Source organism: Medicago sativa, chromosome 6, assembly GCF_051527215.1.
Source record: "Medicago sativa cultivar Bolivia chromosome 6, Bolivia_mono, whole genome shotgun sequence".
In the NCBI taxonomy this organism is placed as follows: Eukaryota; Viridiplantae; Streptophyta; class Magnoliopsida; order Fabales; family Fabaceae; genus Medicago; species Medicago sativa.
In genome coordinates this window covers 95,422,930-95,443,083 of record NC_140754.1, presented here as the reverse complement: position 1 = coordinate 95,443,083, position 20,154 = coordinate 95,422,930, and the positions used below count along the sequence as shown (strand labels likewise).

At 31.8% G+C, this 20,154-nt stretch overlaps 3 protein-coding genes across 3 annotated transcripts; 1 reads left to right on the top strand and 2 right to left on the bottom strand.

Annotated features, from left to right (window-relative positions):
* Window positions 1-4,180: 4,180 nt before the first annotated feature.
* Window positions 4,181-8,347, top strand: LOC146918496 (uncharacterized). The gene is made up of 3 exons (XM_085722059.1): window positions 4,181-4,496; window positions 6,420-6,983; window positions 7,793-8,347. Exons 1-3 carry the CDS (start codon window positions 4,181-4,183, stop codon window positions 8,227-8,229), a joined length of 1,317 nt encoding a protein of 438 aa, XP_085578185.1. The 3' UTR covers window positions 8,230-8,347.
* Window positions 8,348-9,286: 939 nt separating this feature from the next.
* LOC146918495 (putative xyloglucan endotransglucosylase/hydrolase protein 26) lies at window positions 9,287-13,006 on the bottom strand. Its single transcript, XM_085720137.1, has 4 exons — window positions 12,547-13,006; window positions 11,917-12,017; window positions 11,567-11,760; window positions 9,287-10,675 (listed from the first exon to the last, which is right to left on the bottom strand). The coding sequence occupies exons 1-4, from the start codon at window positions 12,788-12,790 to the stop codon at window positions 10,267-10,269; spliced, it is 948 nt and encodes a 315-aa protein (XP_085576263.1). The 5' UTR covers window positions 12,791-13,006; the 3' UTR covers window positions 9,287-10,266.
* Window positions 13,007-15,952: 2,946 nt separating this feature from the next.
* Window positions 15,953-18,545, bottom strand: LOC146918494 (putative xyloglucan endotransglucosylase/hydrolase protein 26). Its single transcript, XM_085720136.1, has 4 exons — window positions 18,319-18,545; window positions 17,662-17,762; window positions 17,372-17,565; window positions 15,953-16,492 (listed from the first exon to the last, which is right to left on the bottom strand). Exons 1-4 carry the CDS (start codon window positions 18,479-18,481, stop codon window positions 16,084-16,086), a joined length of 867 nt encoding a protein of 288 aa, XP_085576262.1. The 5' UTR covers window positions 18,482-18,545; the 3' UTR covers window positions 15,953-16,083.
* Window positions 18,546-20,154: the final 1,609 nt, after the last annotated feature.

The following is a 20,154-nucleotide window of genomic DNA, read 5'->3' as shown; positions in this document are numbered from 1 at the left end:
CCACATGATTTGCACTTCTGTAAGAGGTTGTAGGCGAATAGTGTCTTGAGATAGTTTCCCTTCCATTAATCACTTCCTTAGCATTCCATAAACTTCTACCGACATAGCTTAGATTATATCCTATAGAAGCGCTAAGATAATCACCATGCGGATAATGTAACATCCCAGACGACTTTAAGCATTGTCGACTGACCCTACAAACCAACACGAGTCTTTTCAGCGTGTTTTGTCCTTACTTGCACGCTTACCGGGAAACTTCCCGGTAGGTCACCCATCCAAAGACGAGACTACTCCAAGTCAAGCACGCTTAACTGTGGAGTTCTTATGGAATGGGCTACCGAAAAGAAGATGCATCTTGTTGATATAGGTAGTACCTAACAATTCTTATAAGCCTTCCTTCAACCATGTAGCCCCATACCTACACGGCCTCAGGATCCCTCTCATTCCGATGTGATTTAGTTCCTCTATAAGCTGTCGGGAGCCGCTCATTGTCGTGCCTTGTGCACCGGCGATCACTCCCCTTGCCCTCATCAGCCGTGGGTGTTACAGATAATATCTAACTTTGAGTAACTTATATTTGTAAATTTTATGTCTTTATATTTGTTAATACAAATTTTTATTTATCGACATAATTTTTTTCTTTTCAAAATATCAACATTGATGATGTATTTTGCTGATAAATATTTTTTTTATTTTATATGTAAACTAATTAGATTAAAAAAAATGAGTAATTTAAAATATACTGCTTTATTATAGTTATTGTATAAGTGAAGAGGAAAAGAAATATTTTTCTATATTTGTCATAATACATTCTTTTTTTCTTATTATTTAATAGTAAGTTAGCCATGTTTTTTTCTTATTATTTAATAGTAAGTTAGCCATGAAATCCGTCAAATTAGTAAGATTAAAAGTTTAACCGATGACATTTTAGAAAATATGGTGGATATTAGTTTCAATATATTGGTAATATATTTTCTATATATAAAAAATTTTATTTTATAAAAATAACATACACCTATGGAAAATCGCTTTTTTTTTTTTTTTTTTAGAATTTAAAGGATATGCTCTAACATTCAACGAAAAATACACTATTTTGATTCGTTTGTCCTATCTCAACCAACACACAACAAAACTGTTCAGATGAATATTCGTGATATTCTAGGTTAGAACTTAAATTTTCACATTTGTGTGTATGAATTGCAGGTGGTATTTACTACTATGTTAACATAAAAAATAAAGGCTAAATTGCATTTTTGGTCCCTTAACTATTTAGGTGGTATCGCTTGTGTGTATGAATTGCAGGTGGTATTTACTACTATGTTAACATAAAAAATAAAGGCTAAATTGCATTTTTTGTCCCTTAACTATTTAGGTGGTATCGCTTTGGTCCTTTAATTAAAATTCGATTTATTTTGGTCCCTTAACTTCTCTTCGTTACACATTTTGGTCCTTTCCGTTAGTTTTAATTCAAAAAGGTTAGTTTTTCTTCTGGAATTTTTCTGGGATTCTTATTGTTGAAGGCTGATGGAGATGATATGAAGATGAAAAAGAGGAGAAGAAGATGAAGAAAACCTAACGTTTTTGAATTAAAACTAACGGAAAGGACCAAAATGTGTAACAGAGAGAAGTTAAGGGACCAAAATAAATCGAATTTTAATTAAAGGACCAAAGCGATACTACATAAATAGTTAAGGGACCAAAAATCCAATTTACCCTATAATAAAACTATTTTGTCACGTGATGAATTGGTCTATTTTAGGCGTTTAAGGGCTCATTTGTAAGTCTTATAAAAAAAATTCATTGGATACTCTCTAATTTAGAGATCAGTTTTTATAGATTATTTAAAATAGCTGGAGTTAGTTTTAGTTTACTAGAATAAAAAACGCTTTTTAAACATTTATCATAAAATAATGATTTTTTAAGAAGCTACTTAGTGTAACATTACAAAAGACTTTATTGTCGATTAAACCTACACACATTAACATGAGTCTTTTCAACGAGTTTTGTCATCATTCACATGTTTTCCATGAAACTTCTAGGACGACACCCATTCCAAAAAAAATTCAAAGTCAAACACACATAACTGTGAAATTCTTATGTAATGGGCTACCAAAAAGAATATGCATCTTGTTAGTATAGGTAATACCAAACAAATCTAATAAGTCTTCCTTTAACCATGAAGTCTCGTACCTACATGATCTTAGGGTCCCTCTCATTCGGATATGAATTCGATTTGTCTACAAGATGTCAGAAACCACTCATTGTCATTATTTGTTCAACGACAACCACTATCCGCCCTTTTCATTCTTGGGCCTTACATTTGTGGTCTAGATTTCACTGTCTTTTAAATTATGTGTTGATAGTAGTGTTAACGGAAATAAGGAGGCAAATATGGGGTGTTGTTATGCAAGACGACTTTTTGTCTAGGAGGAGCCGCAGTTGGTTCATTGTGTTTCTTTGTTAGCCAACATTAATTTGTACGACGATGTTGTTGACAAATGAGTTTGGTCTCATAACTCAGACAATGGTTACTCGGTCAAAGGTGCTTATCGCATTCTCTCTCTAATTGAGCAACCTAGTATTGATATTCATTCAAATTTAATATGGACACAAGGCGGTCCTCATGAACGTGTCTTAATTTGCTTGGAGAATTTTTAAGAAAATAATTCCAACAATGGATAATTTAATTCTTCTTGGGTGGTGTTTCAGATCTATTGTTATGTTTAGGTGGATGCGAAAAAGTTGAGACAATTGATCATTCATTCCTTCGTTGGAAGTATTTGACATCTTGTTCTTCGGTGGTTGGATATTTCAAATGTAAAACCAGCTGAAATTTGTGAGCATGCAAAACAATTTGGTGGTGTGCATGGGTTCATCAAGGATTCTCCTTTTTTTTTTTTTTCTTCAGGTAGTCTAGATGGCATGTATCTGGATAATTGGTTAGGAGTGTAATGCTTGGATTTTTAGCGAGCTTACGCTGAATCAGTTACTCGATCACATCAAATTTCATTCATGATGATGGTTGAAGACGCACAAAGCCTTCTTTTATGCCAATTTATATTCGTGGTTATATAGACCTTTGGCTTGCATTGGTAATATTTCTGTCTAATTTTGTCTCTATTGTTTCTTTAGCCTATCTTGTCATGTTCGTTGAGCTTATTGGGGTTGTTTTATTATATTATTTTGGTTTAAATATGTAAATCGTCCCTATAAGTTCACATGTTTTTTGTTTTCGTCCACGTATCTTTTTTTGTTCTAAAACAGACTCTGTAAGTTATAAACGTTTTGCTTTTGGTCTCTGCCGTCATCATCTGTTACAAAAATGCTTATGTGTCAAACGACAGCTGACGTTGCGACATGGCAAGTGAGACTTATCTGTAGTTCCAGATGTCTAGTGGCAAGGTTATAAGGACCAAATCCAAAATCGAAAATTTATAGAGGGACGGAATTCAAAAATTTATGCACTATAATTTTTTTATTTTTATAGAAGGGTGTTTTTGTTTTCTTTTCCTACTTAATGTTATTTTTTTCTACTATTAAGTCGATACTTTTATGATAACTATACTTACCTATTAATGTCTCTCATACTCAATATAGTTATAAATTTCTATACTTACCTATTAATGTCTCTCATACTCAATATAGTTATAAATTTCTTTAAAAAACAAGAAAATATTAGTTTAGGCCTTTAGGGTTTCTTATATATCTTTTGCATTTAAAAAATTATTTTTTAATCAAATTATGTTCCTTGTTCGCTAAAAAAAAGGTTCCGTATACTCGTTCCCCTTAACTTTGAATTCCTGGCTCCACCTCTGCGCGCTGGATGTACCGAACATGACTTAAGTCATGTAGATTGTATTTCAACGTGACTTAAGTCATTTTTTTTTTGAGGGAAACGTGACTTAAGTCATGTAGATCATAGTGAGTTAAATCACGTAGGGCATTTTGGGAAGTTCGGTTGAGAGAGAGCAATTCCTGCCGGGAGAAGAGCAAGTTTCAATAAAAAAAAAGTAGGGTTAACTTATTATAAAAGAAAATTAGGGTTATGATATCGTTTTACTCGTAAGTACAACAAAAACAACTCACGCATCCGATTAGAATCTTGGATTAGTCGCTTTCTTCAATTTAGGATCGGTTTCTTCTTGTTCTTTAATTCATCAAATTGAGCTAAGCAACCTCCATGGAAAACGAACATGGAATCACACTTCCAGTTCTAAAATCTGAAATAGGGTTTCTCCACGAAGTAAAATCTGCGTTTCATGGTAAGAGAGAAAAGTATGAAGAGTTTATAAAAGACATACATGCTTTTAAGACCTGGATGGATAATAATTATCGAATCACCAGACTTCCAGTTCAAAAATTCAAAGAAAGGATGAATAAGGTACTTAAAAGGCATAATCATTTGATTTTGGGATTCAACAACTACATGAAGCATTATCGTATCACACTTCCAATTCCAATCAATGATGATGAACAACGAGGAGGTCATAGAACTGGTTAGTAGTTGTTTTTATGATTCATGGACTTCACATATGTTGATTTTTTTTTTTTTTTTTTATATTATTTACACTATCTTTGCAAACTCGGCTGTCTGCTTTTTTTTTTATGTCGTGGTTAAACTCTCTTGTCTGGTCTCAATTAAACTATGAAGCACTGATACAGATACACATGACATTGACACGCCGACCCAATTAATAATATGAAGAAATAACATAATTCAGTGTAATTATAAGTGTGATGTCGGTATTAGACACGACAAGTGTCCGACACCGGAACACAACACGGGAAGTGTCTTGCTTTATAGCTAAATTAAAATACAACAAAACTCAGGTGTTTCCAGATTTCTTTATATCAATTGGAAACTTATTTCACAAAAGCCCGTAGAATAGAGAATCTCATATATTTTTTGAGGGAAAATTTGACTCACTTCTGGTGTGATATGTCTAGATGACACATACATCTCTATTTTTTTTTTGGAAGACACTGATCTTCTTTCATACACTTACCATTAATATATATTTGCAAAATTGAAGAGTGTGTCATTTTAGCATACACACACCAAGGAGAGTTGAGTACAATTTCCCCAGCAAATAACAGTCTGGTGTTTGTTTAAATATAAGGGAAGGTCGTATATTATTTGTTTGTAGCTATGTATGGTAATGGATGAGTTTCCTACATTTACATGAGTCTGCAATGTTGGTGTCAATTATATTTCATTTTGTTGTCGAGTAGTTTAGTGGATAGTAATTCATCGATTAAGGTAAATTTGTGTTGGAAAGACCTTTATTTTTTCCTTAAAATGCCACCACTTGATAGCCACATTATGGCTTCCTATGGCTTCTTCTCTTCACTCTCCTTCATTCATAGCCAACACTCTATGTTGAGCAGTCAAGCTCTCTCTAGGTATGACTTTACGATCCAAACAAATTTTTATGTCTGATTTCCTAATATTAAAGAAATCTATCTTAGAACATTTCACAAGACTCTTGTATATGATAAGATAAGGTGTTCCTCTCTTTTCCTAAAGCAAGTATTAGCTAAAGTACACGAAAAATCTATAGGATGAATTTACCTTCCGCATTTATTACTCCAAAGCCACACCCCCTTCGTGTAAACCCTCAAAACCACTCGCAACACTCCCAACATGTCCATTTAAATCCCCTCACTAATAAATTAAAGGTGTCTTGTCCATAACAACATCAACCCCCGCGATCTAACTTTATCCGTGTACCAAAGCTTAAATCATGAACCATCATCTAATTCTTTTTCCTTTTCACCAAACCATTTAGTTTCTTATATGCACAAAAATAATCTTCCTTCTAGTCATATTGTCCACTATTTTCATAGACTTTCCCGTAAGAGTGTCTATATTCCATGTTCAAAAATCAATCCTACTTTCACGAACCGACGTCTTTACCCACACCCATTCATGAAAATGTGGAAACCCTTACTTGTTTTTCACTGCATCGAGGTGGCGATGTTGCATCCTGTTCATTTGACATTGTACTTAAGCTATACAACACATTGCTTCCGGGATACGACCTATCATTCACACTATTACGAATTTGGTACATGACAAAAGTTTTACGGTTGTTGTTGAGGCTTAACACAACCCTATCCTTCCATCTGGAAATGGGACCGGCTATTCATAGCAAAGCTATAACTAGGTAGGATTGGAAATTAAACTACTTACAGAAAAACATAAAAAAATTAGGATAATACATAATTATATTGTATTATATTAATATGTTTGTCTCGATATTTGTTTCGAAAAATTGGGAAAATAAACATTTCTTTATCTCCTCATTTTCTATGATATTATGGGACCATAATAAAAAAAAATCATATTTTTTAGAAATATAGAAAAAAAAATCATGTTTGTAAGTCACCTAACATCGTCGTTTGTTGTTGATATAAAGGACAAAAAAAGAAGAAGGTAGAAGAGAACTGTCAACTTCCTTGGGATTTGCTTGACATCATTTCGAGGAATCTAGATTTTGATGACCTCTTTCAATTTGGTAGTGTATGCAAAAGTTGGCGAGAATTTCATAAACTTTATTGGAGGAATTTCATGGCATCCCAAGAACCATTACTTGTCCAAAGGTGCTCTTTTAAGAAATCTTTCAACTTCTTTAGCTTACCTCACGATAAAGTTTATCACTCAAAGATGATCAATAACTACTTCCGATTTGCCTATCATGGGTCTTCTAGCGGATATTTCATCATGACACGAAAAGATAATTCATTTATACTTATTAATCCATTTACAAGAAGAAAGATGCTAATCAATAACCCGGTCTTCAAAGTTGCTTTCCAGTTTTTTTCTTGCAAAGTCTTGCTTGCTTTTTCTAAAGGCTCGGAGGAATTTGTCTTGGTGGTTTTATGTACAAATTCTGATCATTTGCATGTCTATCAATCTCGAAGTCTTTGTTGGACTGCTTATTCGACACCACATAAGGTTGTTGACTTTGTTGTTTTAAATTATACTCCCTCCGTTTCAAAATGAGTGTCGTTTTAGGTGTTTACACACATATTAAGAAATGCAATGATTAAGAGAAAGAGAATGGTTATTTTACCAAATTATCCTTATTAACTATTGGTTAGTTTAAAAAGTAATACTTTGGAAGTGGTGTGCAGAGTATTAATTGGAGGGTACAATTGAAAAGAAAAAGTTATTATTGCATTGGAAACTGAAAGCGACACTCATTTTGAAACAATTTTTTTTGGCTAAAGCGACACTCATTTTGAAACGGAGGGAGTATCATATATGTTGTCACTGACAAGGCCAACATAGGGATACTCAGCTTGAAATATGTAAATATAAATTTTTTAGAACTGAAGAGTACTCATGGTGTAATTTCTACTAATTATTGGTCACAAGTAGGGTTGGTTAGTTGTGATGGATATCTTTTAGGGTCTGTTTGGATGATCAAAGAAAGTGAAAGGAAAGATAGTAAAAGGAAAGATTGTTGAAGGAATGAAAGTGAATAGAAAGTGAGTGGAAAGTGAGATGATTATTTAGTTGTTTGGTTTGAGTGATAGTATGAAGAAAGTGAAAGGAAAGATAGTTATATTGTTAGTAAATTGACATAAATATCCCTACATAATAGATATAATATTTAAGTATTTATTTATACAGGGATATTTAAAACTAAGGTTATATTTGACATTTCATTAAAATGATGCCTTTCCATCACTTTCTGTCCAATTTTGTGTAGAAACATTTCTGGGTGTGGTCCCCACCAAAAATGATCTTTCCTTGCCTCATCACATGTGTTCCAAACGATGGAAGCTCTTGTTTCAATAAACTTTCAGTCCTCCACCCTTTCTTTCCACAGACAATCTGTGGTTCCAAACATACCCTTAGTGCTTAATATTATTTCAAAGGTAACGTTTAACGTGCACAAGGTAGACTTCTCTACCATGGATTATGTCAAGTTGGAATCTTTGGGTGACAGTGCAATATTTTGTGTTCCGCCGAAAAGGTATTATGCACTAAGCAACCCGCACATGTGGGGTTATGAGAACAATTCTATCTATGTCATCGATGTTCCAAGTGGCAAATACAAGGTGTATAAAGGAGATAACAATAAGATGCCAGAATTCATTCTTCCTGGTTTTAAACTTGGTGAACTTCCACATCCTAGTTATTGCTGCTCAAAACAACATTACATAGATTGGTGTTTTAGACATCTACAATATGAGGTAGATTATACTCTTGTTGAGTAGCATGCTTATTATTCTACACTTTGGGTTGGACCTTGTTCTTTTTGTTTTTCTTTTGATTTGCGAATCAATGGACTGGATTGAAAAATGTTGTAATGGTTTACAGTTTTATTATTAGACATATTCAATGTACCTTTTCCTAACCTGTAGTTGTAGCATTGCTTGTTGTGGATTGTGGCACATTGAAGAGAAGCATATCATGCACCATGAAAGTTTTAAATATGATTTTTTTTGACTTGGAAGAGAACCGATTTTATAATAGAACTTTGATATCACTCGTGATTTTTTTTTTTTTTTTTGGACATTTATATTTTTCTCGAAAATGAAATTAATAGTGATTCCTTTCCCCTTGCCTTACAATACAACAAACATTTCAGGCATGGGTCGATTCCCTTGCTACGGGTTACTCTCAAAAGAGGATTTTATAGGATTTTTGGTGGTGGACGAAGTCTTTCAACTTATTATATAAGGACTAGTAAGGGTACATATTTTAATGCAGAATATTAAGCTTAAGGGCACATTTCATTAGGTGTCCTTGCAATACATGCCTATTAAGTAAATATCTAACAATGTCAATTTTACATAAGACCAATTTTTTAGAGGGTGTTCATGGTCTCTCTATTTTACATAAGACCAAGTTTTTTTATATATGTTGGTCAAAATGTGTGTAGTTGATGGTGGGTAGGTGTTTTCTACTTGTGGAGATGGACTTTAAGTTTTCTATTGCCACATGACACATGTTGTAAACTTTCGTTGGCCAGTTGGATAGAGTTAACAATGAGGAGACTAAAGTTGGTAACACCAAATAAATGAATGACTAAAAGTCAAAATATCTTTCTTTTTTTCTATTGATATTGGTACAAACTTTCTATCATATATCTTTCTTTTTTTCTATTGATATTGGTACAAACTTTCTATCATAGCTTAACAAAGATTAATCTTCGTCAAAAATATATAGAGCACACAACGTGAGTTCTTCTCTTTCAATCGGATTTTTACCATACGTAAGAGGTAAAAATTGAATCCCTACACCCACATGCTCAAGGAACCAAATCCTTAATTTATTTTTATTTTTTTGGTAGACGTATCTATTGTTGATAATTTTTTAAAGACTACAATAAAAATCTATTACATTTACAAGGACTTAAAACTTATTTAACCTTATATAATATATCAATTCTCTTTCAAAAAAACTAATATATCAATTCTCAATGATATGGTGATACATGACGTAATTGTTAAGGAGTTACCTGTTCTTTAAAAAAATCTTCAGTTTTCTTTAAGGCTATTCATTTTCATTAAATCTAAAACATAATCATCTATTTCCTAGCTTTTTCCAAATGCAACTTTATGCCTTCACAATTGTTTTCATCCTGCCGTGTATCCTAGGACTGTCAAGTTATTCTTTTTCATTTGGTGGATGTCTCCCCCTATTATCTAGGGAAGAAGATGAACCTCGAGGTTAAATTGCAAGAGGAAGAAAATATTAGTGACAACATTTAACCAATTTTATTATTTGTAAATATAAATGATAAAATTGACATAGTAGAATGACTAAAAAAAAAAAAACAAAAGAGAAATGATAATTTTGCCTTAATCTTATTCTTCCTAATAAATAAGATCACATTAAAACATCCACAGGAACAAAATAAATAACTGAATATTGCAATAGAAAAACAAGTATAAATAACTGAATATTGCAATAGAAAAACAAGTATATCTTATCTTATTATTAACTTTTTGACAAACAAGAAGAATAAAATGAAATCACAAATTTTATAACATCAAACAAATATGAAAAGAAAAAACAACATAAAGACAAAAGCATCCTTTTAGTCAAGACCGTTCTTTTTTCTACCATGAGTTTCTCGCGCGTCCTATATAGTTCGGATTATAGAATCCGAACAACATAAACACCCCATGAAAAACCTCCAAAAACACGTTGAAATATTTCGGATTTTAGAATCTGAATAAGGCGTACGAGAAACTCTTAAGATGAAAAAAGTAACGTTGTTTATTCAATCTTATTCATTCTCAAGTTTAGAATTGTGCCTTGAAACATTCAGGAGGCATTTGACCATTAAATCTTTTGGTATCACGACAATAATCATAGATCATATAATTATTTCTGACCCAATTCATTTGACCTAATTGAGCATAACCCAATTGTTTGTATGAAGGAGAAGTCCACCAATTTGCAGCTATATTTAAAGCACATTGATTAATACTAATTGCTCCATTCCATTTACAAGCTCTTGCTCTAAAATGATTGAATTTGGCTACAAATGGTGCATTAGTCCAATTTGTCTTAACAAGTCCACCTCTTGTGGCCCAATTATCTGCATTCCATAAACTTGTGTGAACTTTCATTCCTTGCTTGTTTGGGTATGCAATGCCCTCATTTTCATAGTTTCTGAATACCCTAATTGGTATACTATCAATATACCACCTGTGGAAAAAAAAAAAACCAATGTAAGCCATGATTTATAAAACATTAGAAAGGTGTAACCAATACTTTCTTATAGAAATGAAAAGGGAAAATCATATCACTATCAAAATAATATTTTACAATGTCAACTGATCACAAATAGTTTTATGTGATTTTTAAGTACTTATTTTGTAATTTTAACATAATGAGTAGTATTTTTAATGACTTTTTGCAAATCAATCTCTAAGTGCTTGTTTGCTTCTGCGTTTTGCAAACCACGTTTTCTATAAAACCACGGTAACTCACCACGTTAACCCAAAAACTTCAAGTGTTAGCTTTTAGAAATCACAACAGTTTTGCTTTGAAAATCCTGCATAAGTGCGTTTGTGGTTGCAAACTCCAAACTAAACAGGCACTAAATCGGACACAACCTCATTTAGCTATTTAGAGATTGCTTTCGCAATGAATTGAAAAAATTCTCGTTAAATTGGTCGTTAGAAGCTTACAATGATTAGTGTGTCCATTTTATATAGGAGAGTATATTTAACTATGGATTTTCATCTTTCAAAACACTTAAAAATAATAATCATATATAAAATTTGAAATGCGAATCATTAATAATCATTTTACAACAATATCATATGATATTTGAAATCTGTACATTAAGGTTATAGAGTCAAACTCTTATCACGAAGTTGACACCTCGTGAATTTATATTCAAAGACGATTTTTTTTTTTCTTCCAAAAAGCTTGTATACATAAACAAATGTAGAAATTAATATTAAATTCAACACCTCTAATGATATAAAAATTTAAGATTAGTTGATAGTATACTAAAAATCTTAAGAATGATAGTGGATTAAAATTAAACTTAATGAATGCTTAGTAGAGTTTAGTATTTTATGAACTTACACAATTTCAGTGGGGTTCCAATGGATAGTATAGTTATGAAAATCAGCAGTTGGGTCAAACCAAAGATAAAATTGTTGCTCTCTATCTCCATTTCCTTGTGTGTATACATTTGTATGAACAATGTAAGGTTGTCCAGAACTATTTCCCAAGAACTCAAAATCTATCTCATCATGTTGGCTTCCTATGGAAGATAGCTGCACACATTTTTATGAAAATGAAACATTAGCATATTTTGTACCTTATGTAAAATCTCATTTTCACATTTTTATTAATATAATATGAGATTAAGTCGATTGTTCTAATGGAAATTTAAATTTATGTTATTTATTGGATCGTTTAGTTGAACTTACATAGTAGGATGTAACTGTTCCTGCAGAATTTCCAGGGACCAATTTGATTCGTGATTCAATGGTTCCAAATAAGAATCGTTTCTTTGTTTCTGCTGCAGATCCTGCAATTCAAATGTAACACCACCATATCTTACATGTTAAGTTGACACAAGAAAAATTCATTTGCTTATTTATATTCAAATATATAATTAACACATTGATTAAAGAAAAATTCACATTGTTATTATCGGGTATGATTCATAATTACTGATAAGTAGCCAAGGTTTCTAGAGCGACCGTTTTTCATGCTTGACCCAATCGTTTATTGGGTTGTGACCGGGGTGTGGGGGGTGAAACCTCCCACTATCCCACGTTATGATTTAGGGGTAGTATTGTAGATTGAATAGTCAATGAAAAAACCTATGTTTGATTAATAAAAAAAAGTTTGAATCACAATTTTTTTTTCATTTATTTGACATTCAATTGCCAAATATTGAAAGATGCACCATGCTTACAAAGTTACAACTATAAATTATCTTCTTTATAAAAAATTTAATGTATTACAAAGACAAACATATAATCTAATTAATATTTTTATTAAATAATCTAATTAAATTTGATGCAAGTTATAAGTACAAAATTTAATTCTACCTGAAGTTTTATCCAGCACAAGTTGAAGATCTTCACCCTGAAGTATTGCATGTTGAGCACCCCATGTAATATACATGCTTTTGGAGAAATTTGCGTCAACTAGGACAATGTTGTGTATAAGAGCAAATAAGAACAAAGTAAACAATTTTTCAAAATTTTCCACGTTAACTCCCTTGATTATAAATATTCTATGCCTTTGTGAATTTGATGTTCTATGGGTTGTCAAGTATATTGACATTTTCATAGAATTTTATAATTTGAAATTGTTATTTGAAAGTGAGAGCCATTAAGATTTATGTCAGCTATATAAGTATAAATAAATAAAGCTCCTGATATATGACAACTATTTGAACCAACAAATCACCTAGTTTTTTTCCCAAAAAAAAAAAAAAGAATAACCAAGTTCTTTTACCATGTAGTCAAAATTCAATGTTAGAACAAAGTGTATAATAGCTCAACTATAACATAGTGTTGGAAGTAATTATATTAAATCACTTACCAATGAGATATTTATGCAGGTAACAAGAAAATGATCCCACATTCTTGCGGAATATGAGTCAATTTATTATCATGTGAATCATCATGTGTTTGACGGTTTTGTTTTTCTTTATCTACCCTCTTTGTCATCCATTATATATTTCACATATATTAAGGAAAATTGATAGTATAATTAATGTGTATATTTTGTGTGTAATTATAACTTTCTAACTTGAATGCAATAAATCTTGAACTTTTATATAAGGATGTTGTGCCAATAAAGTCCTTTAGAGAATGTCCTTTGAATGATAGTCCTTAAGGGTACATATTTTAATGCAGAATATTAAGCTTAAGGTCCCGTATAAATTGGACCCATAAAAAATTGGTTCATAATGGACCATTTATTTTTAATGTTAGATTAGAGTATTTTTGGATTTTTAAAATTTTTTATTTATTTTTTCTTAAAAAAAAAACCACTTTTGTCATTTCTAAAATCTCTAAAATCTTGAACTTTTCTTTTGAAGGAAAAATCTTGAACTTTTGTCATTGCATCCTGGAGTAATTTGTAGTTTGTGAGAGTTCTATAATTCTACAATATTGAATCTGAAAAGGATGTTGCAGTAATATTTATTAGAAAGAAGAGGAAAAAAAAATGGCCAAAGGCAATGGATTGTTACTAGCTTCTTCAGCTCAAGGTTTCTATCATGTACTAGTTTTTTTTTTTTTGAACAAGTTTTATGAACAACCAGATCCTTACTCAAGACGAACAGAGACCGGTGAAACCGAGAATACAAACAAAAGGCGTCGTATATAGGCGGAACACCCGAAAATAAACACCCTAAAAACACCCATGAAGACAAAGCCCACCAAAATCCACGTCACAACCTAAAACAGACTCCTTCACGAAAACGATCACTGTAAAAACGATATCCAACACCAGTCGTTGTCACTACTCACCCCCAAAGAAAAACACCTCTCAAAATTAAACTCTCAGTCCTAAACACCAAAGTTGAACCACATCAAAAAGCGCCCATCCGAACATAGGGGTGCCCTCTATTATGTACTAGTCAGGGCCGTCCCTGAGAATTCGGAGGCTCGGCTCTGGGAATGAAAAGAGGCCAGTGATAAAATCAAAACGTATTTTTTTTAAAAGAGCAATGCTCTATTTATATTTTTTAAAAGATAAATACAACGTGCCGTATATATGCGATACACCCATAGGTGAAAATAACTACCGTATACATGAGGAATCCCCACCTAACACCAAAAACAAGAGGAAAATTAAACCTGCACAAAACAATCAAAAGTCATGCGCAGTTTGCACCCCCTTTATTGCAGGATAGTATACTACTGGGTATATTTTTTTTTTTGAGGCCCATCCTTGGGGGAGGCCCAGCTCGGTTGAGCTGTTTGCACCCCCTCAAGGTCGGCCCTGGTACTAGTATATAACTATATATCATCCATGTACGTTAAAAAATTGGTCCAGCATAGACCAATTCTTCAATAGGTCCATATGTAACCTAAGCTTAATAGCACATTTCATCAGTCGTCCTTGCATTACATGCCTATCGAGTAAATATTTAACAATGTCAATTTTACGTAGGGGTGTTTGCGGTGCGGTTTGGTTCTGTTTTAAGGCTAAAAGTCATCCGAACCGCAAGATAAAAATGCATGCGGTTTGGTTTGGTTCGGTTGACTTTTAAATTTCAATCCGAACCAAACCAAACCACACCAATGCGGTTTGGGTTGGATCGGTTAGTGCGGTTTTTCGATACAATACAATTTTTTGTTTCCGACATTAAAATCAAGTTAAAAAACTAAAACGCAACATATTTTCATTAATGTTTCCAATAATGTTTTAAATTTCATCGAACATTACAATTTTATTTTTATCCAACAATGTTCGCAACTTTTATATTTTCCATTTTTTATTTCACTTTATCTCTTCTCTGTTTTAAGGTGAGTGATATGAACTATGTATATGTTGGTCAAAATGTGTAGTTGTCTAGTTGATGATGGGTAGGTTTTCAATTTGTGGAGATGTACTTTAAGTTTCTATTGCCGCATGACACATGTGGTAAATTTTCGTTAGCCAATTGGATAGAGAGTCAACAATGGGGAGACTAAGTCGGTAACACCAAATCAATGGTTGACAAAAAGTCGAATTTTTTTTTCTTCCTATTACCGTAATATTGATATGAAGTTTCCACCGCCATTTATCAGATATCACCATTTAAGAATTTGTACCGCACATAAGGTAGGTTCTTCTCGTCGAACTGAATATTTTTCATACACAAGAATCAGGAATCAAATCCATATGCACATGCTTAAGAAACCTAAACCCTACCGCTTGCACCAGTCCATTGTTGATAATATTTTTTAAAGACTACAATAAAAATGTATTATATTTATAAGTACTTAAAACTTATTTAACCTTATATAATATATCAATTCTCTTTCAACAAAAAAAATAATATATCAATTCTCATTACTGATAAGGTGATACATGACATAATTGTTAATGAGTTATATGTTCTTTCAAAAAAAGATAAACCCTAAGGAATACTTAATTAATCTTCCATTTTGTTTGAGACTATTCATTTTCATTAAGTCTAAAACTTAACCATCCATTTTCTAGCTTTTTTTAACGCAATTTAAGGCCTTCACAATTGTTTTCATCCTGTCGTGTATCCTAGGACTTTCAAGTTATTCTTTTTCATTTAAGTTGCAAGAGGAAGAAAAAATTAACGACTATCAATTAGTGACAACATTTAACCAATTTTATTAACATTTGTAAATATAAATGACAAAATTGACATAGTAGAATGATTAAAAAAAAAAAAATTAGAAATTTTCCCTTAAACTTATTCTCCCTAGTAAATAAGATCACATTAAAACATCAATAGAACCAACAATAAATAACTGAATATTGCAATAGAAAAACAAGTATATCTTATTATTAACTTCTTGACAAACAAGAAGAATAAAATCAAATCACAAATTTTGTAACACCAAACAAATATGAAGGAAAAAAAACAATATAAAGACAAAAGCATCCTTTTAGAATTGTGCCTTGAAACATTCAGGAGGCATTTGACCATTAAATCTTTTGGTATCACGACAATAATCATAGATCATATAATTATTTCTGACCCAATTCATTTGACCTAATTGAGCATAACCCAATTGTTTGTATGTAGGAGAAGTCCACCAATTTGCAGCTATATTTAAAGCACATTGGTTAATACTAATTGCTCCATTCCATTTACAAGCTCTTGCTCTAAAATGATTAAATTTGGCTACAAATGGTGCATTAGTCCAATTTGTTTTAATAAGTCCACCTCTTGTGGCCCAATCATCTGCATTCCATAAACTTGTGTAAACTTTCATTCCTTGCTTGTTTGGGTATGCAATGCCCTCATTTTCATAGTTTCTGAATACCCTAATTGGTATACTATCAATAAACCACCTGTGGTAAAAAAAAAATGTGAACCATGATATATAAAACATTAGAAAGGTGTAACCAATACTTTCTTATAGAAATGAAAAGGAAAAATCATATGCACTATCAAAATAATATTTTACAATGTCAACTGATCACAAATAATTTTATGTGATTTTTAAGTACTATATCCCTCATGCTTATTTTCTAATTTTATCATAGTGAGGAGTATTTTAATGACTTTTTGCAAATCAATCTTTAAGTGTTTGTTTGCTTCTGCGTTTTGCAAACCACTTTTTCCATAAACCCATGTTAACCCGAAAGCTTCAAATATTAGCTTTTAGAAATCACAACAATTTTGCTTTGGAAATCCCACATACGTGCGTTTGTGGATGCAAACTCCAAACTAAACGGGCACTAAATCGGACACAATCTCATTTAGCTATTTAGAGATTGCTTTTGCAATCAATTGAAAAAGAGTTCGTTACATTGGTCGCTTCAAAGTGGTCATTTGGTTAATGTGTCAATTTGATATAGGAGAATATATTTAACTCTGAATTTTCATCTTTCAAAACGCTTAAAAATTATAATCATATATAAAATTTGAAATGCGGATCATTAATAATCAGTTAACAACAATGTCATATGATATATTTAAGTTTAACTATTGAAAATATATCATATTTAGATCATTAAGATTAAAGTCAACATTTTTAAGTCCCCATGAACATAACTCAGTTGGTAGGGACTTGCATTGTTATATGCAGGGGTCAGGATTCGAACCTCAGACACCCCACTTATTAAAAATTTACGTTTAGTTGACGGTATAAAAAATCTTCATAATGATAGTGTATCAAAATTAAAGCCAATGAATACATAGCAGAGTTTAGTATTTTATCAACTTACACAATTTCAGTAGGGTTCCAATGGATAGTATAGTTATGAAAATCAGCAGTTGGGTCAAACCAAAGATAAAATTGTTGCTCCCTACTTCCATTTCCTTGTGTGTATACATTTGTATGAACAATGTAAGGTTGTCCTGAACTATTTCCTAAGAACTCAAAATCTATCTCATCATGTTGGCTTCCTGTGGAGGATAGCTGCACACATTTTTATGAAAATGAAACATTAGCATATTTTTTACCTTATGTAAATTTAAATTTATGTTATTTATTGGATCTTATAGTTGAACTTACATAGTAGGCTGTAACTGTTCCTGCAGAATTACCAGGGACCAATTTGATTCGTGATTCAATGGTTCCAAATAAGAATGGTATCTTTGTTTGAGCTGCAGATCCTGCAATTCAAATGTAACACCACCATATATTTCATGTTAAGTTGACGCAAGAAAAATTCATTTACTTATTTATATTCAAATATATAATTAACACATTTTTTTTGAACATATATAATTAACACATTTATTAAATTTGTTATTATCGGGTATGATTCATAATTACTGATAAGTATAGCTAGCAAAGGTCGCTAGAGCGACCGTCCTTCATGCTTGATCATTCATTCGTTTGTTGGGTGTGACCGGGGTGCGGGGGCGAAACCTCCCGCTATCCCACAATATGATTCAAGGGTAATATTATAGACTGAATCGTCAATGAAAAAAAAACATAAGTTTGATTAATAAAAAAAGTTTGAATCACAATTTTTTTTTCATTTATTTGACGTTCAATTGCCAAATATTGAAAGATGCACCAAACTTTCAAAGTTACAACTATAAATTATTTTCTTTATAAAAATTTAATTTATTACAAAGGCAAACATATAATCTAATTAATTTTTTTTATATAATCTAATTAAATTTGGTGCAAGTTATATATAAGTACAAAATTTAATTCTACCTGAAGTTTTATCCAACACAAGTTGGAGATCTTCACCCTGAAGTAATGCATGTTGAGCACCCCATGTAATATACATGCTTTTGGAGAAATTTGCATCAACTAGGACAATGCTGTGTATAAGAGCAAATAAGAACAAAGTAAACAATTTTTCAAAATTTGCCATGTTAACTCCCTTGATTATAAATATTGTATGGAGTTGGAAACTTGCAATTGGACATTTTTTCTTTTGGTTTTTAATGTCTTTATATAGGAATAATTTGACAGAATTCTAAAGAAGAAATCCGCGTTATATGTTAATAAATATTTAATTAATTGGTTGTCAAGTATATTGACATTTTCATATAATTTAATAATTTGAAAGTGAGAGCCATTAAGATTTATGTCAACTATATAAGTATAAATAAATGTAGCTCATGATATATGACAACTATTTGAACCAACAAATCACCTAATTTTTTTCCCTAAAAAAAAAAAAATAACCAAGTTCTTTAAGCATGTAGTAAAAATTCAATGTTAGCACAAAGTGTATAATAGTTCAACTCATCAAATATAACATAGTGCTAGAAGTACTTATATTAAATCACTCACCAATGAGATATTTATGTCGGTAACGGAAGTTGATCCCACACTCTTGCGGAATATGAGTTACTTATTATCATGTGAATCATCATGTGTTTGACAGTTTTTTTTTTTAATAATATATCATTTTCCTGCGGATTTACATACAGATTTTTGTGTTATTTGCTGCGGAAGTACCTGCGGATATGTACACGGGCAGGAAAACCCAGAAAACGCTGCCCAGATGTTTCCTGCGGATTATCAATGGACTATTTCCGCAGGTACATTTCCTGTGGTTTCTAAAATCCTCAAGAAACAGTTACCCACGAAGGTATTAGCTGGGAACCTGAATCCTTGGCAAATTTCGCAGGAAATGGATTTCCTGCGGAAATATACCTATAATCCGCAGGTAAATCCGCAGGAAAATCGAGAGTTTCTAGTAGTGATAATTAATGTGTGTATAAGTATTATTTCTTCTTCTTAAAAAAAAGGTATTACTTTTGTTCCCTAAAAAAAAAAGTACTACTTTTGTTAAATGAATTTAATCAAAATTTGCATGTTTTTAGAAAGTTTGTATGTTGTGTAGGTGAGACTTTGCTGGAACACGGAGAGAGAAAGTAGAAATGTCGTGGGTAGGACTAGTGCAAAAGATGAATATTGGACTACCCTTACAGCTTTATTTGAGTATTGATTAATTGAGTGATTACTAGAATAGACATAAAGAATTTCATACATCAACGTGCATACCTGATTGAGGAAAAAAACATTGAGCTAGTTGTACCCTATATATCGTTACCGTAATTAAGGACACTTATTTATTCTCACTAACTCTATCTGTTTTCTCCTTAGCATGACCATGTTGCTACAAATATATGTTTGAATATTGAAATGCTTATTTATAATTTCTTTGAAGGTTATTAGATTAGATTACTCATTGTCTTCGGGAGCATAACTTAATTTAATAGAGACATCATATTTGATATGTATGGGTCGTAATTCGAACCTGTTAGACTAATTTGACAAAAAAAAAAAAGAGAAGGTTAGACTACTTGATAAAGAAGTAAAATGAAAATAATTATATGAAAAATGAGATTAATATTGAATACGTATACCATTTGAATAGGTTAAATCATTGTTCTCAAAACTGGACCAGTTAGTAAAACTGGACCAACTAGTCTGGTTGGTTCAATCATAGTTCTTTCTCAATCATACATAGTCGAATCGAACTGGAATGAACCACAATTAGTTTAATCGGTTCAATATTATATGGAAAATGCT

Bases quoted from the DNA above. Each gene is read 5' to 3' on its own strand.
- LOC146918496 (XM_085722059.1), top strand. From the start codon at position 4,181: ATGGAAAACGAACATGGAATCACACTTCCAGTTCTAAAATCTGAAATA. The intron at 4,497-6,419 runs GTTAGTAGTTGT...GTTGATATAAAG, and splicing joins ACGAGGAGGTCATAGAACTG to GACAAAAAAAGAAGAAGGTA. The intron at 6,984-7,792 runs ATACTCCCTCCG...AAACGATGGAAG, and splicing joins TGACTTTGTTGTTTTAAATT to CTCTTGTTTCAATAAACTTT.
- LOC146918495 (XM_085720137.1), bottom strand. From the start codon at position 12,790: ATGAAAATGTCAATATACTTGACAACCCATAGAACATCAAATTCACAA. The intron at 11,761-11,916 runs GTAAGTTCAACT...AAATGTGTGCAG, and splicing joins GAACAGTTACATCCTACTAT to CTATCTTCCATAGGAAGCCA. The intron at 10,676-11,566 runs GTAAGTTCATAA...TTTTTTCCACAG, and splicing joins TGGAACCCCACTGAAATTGT to GTGGTATATTGATAGTATAC.
- LOC146918494 (XM_085720136.1), bottom strand. From the start codon at position 18,481: ATGGCAAATTTTGAAAAATTGTTTACTTTGTTCTTATTTGCTCTTATA. The intron at 17,763-18,318 runs GTAGAATTAAAT...TTTGAATTGCAG, and splicing joins TGTGTTGGATAAAACTTCAG to GATCTGCAGCTCAAACAAAG. The intron at 16,493-17,371 runs GTAAGTTGATAA...TTTTTACCACAG, and splicing joins TGGAACCCTACTGAAATTGT to GTGGTTTATTGATAGTATAC.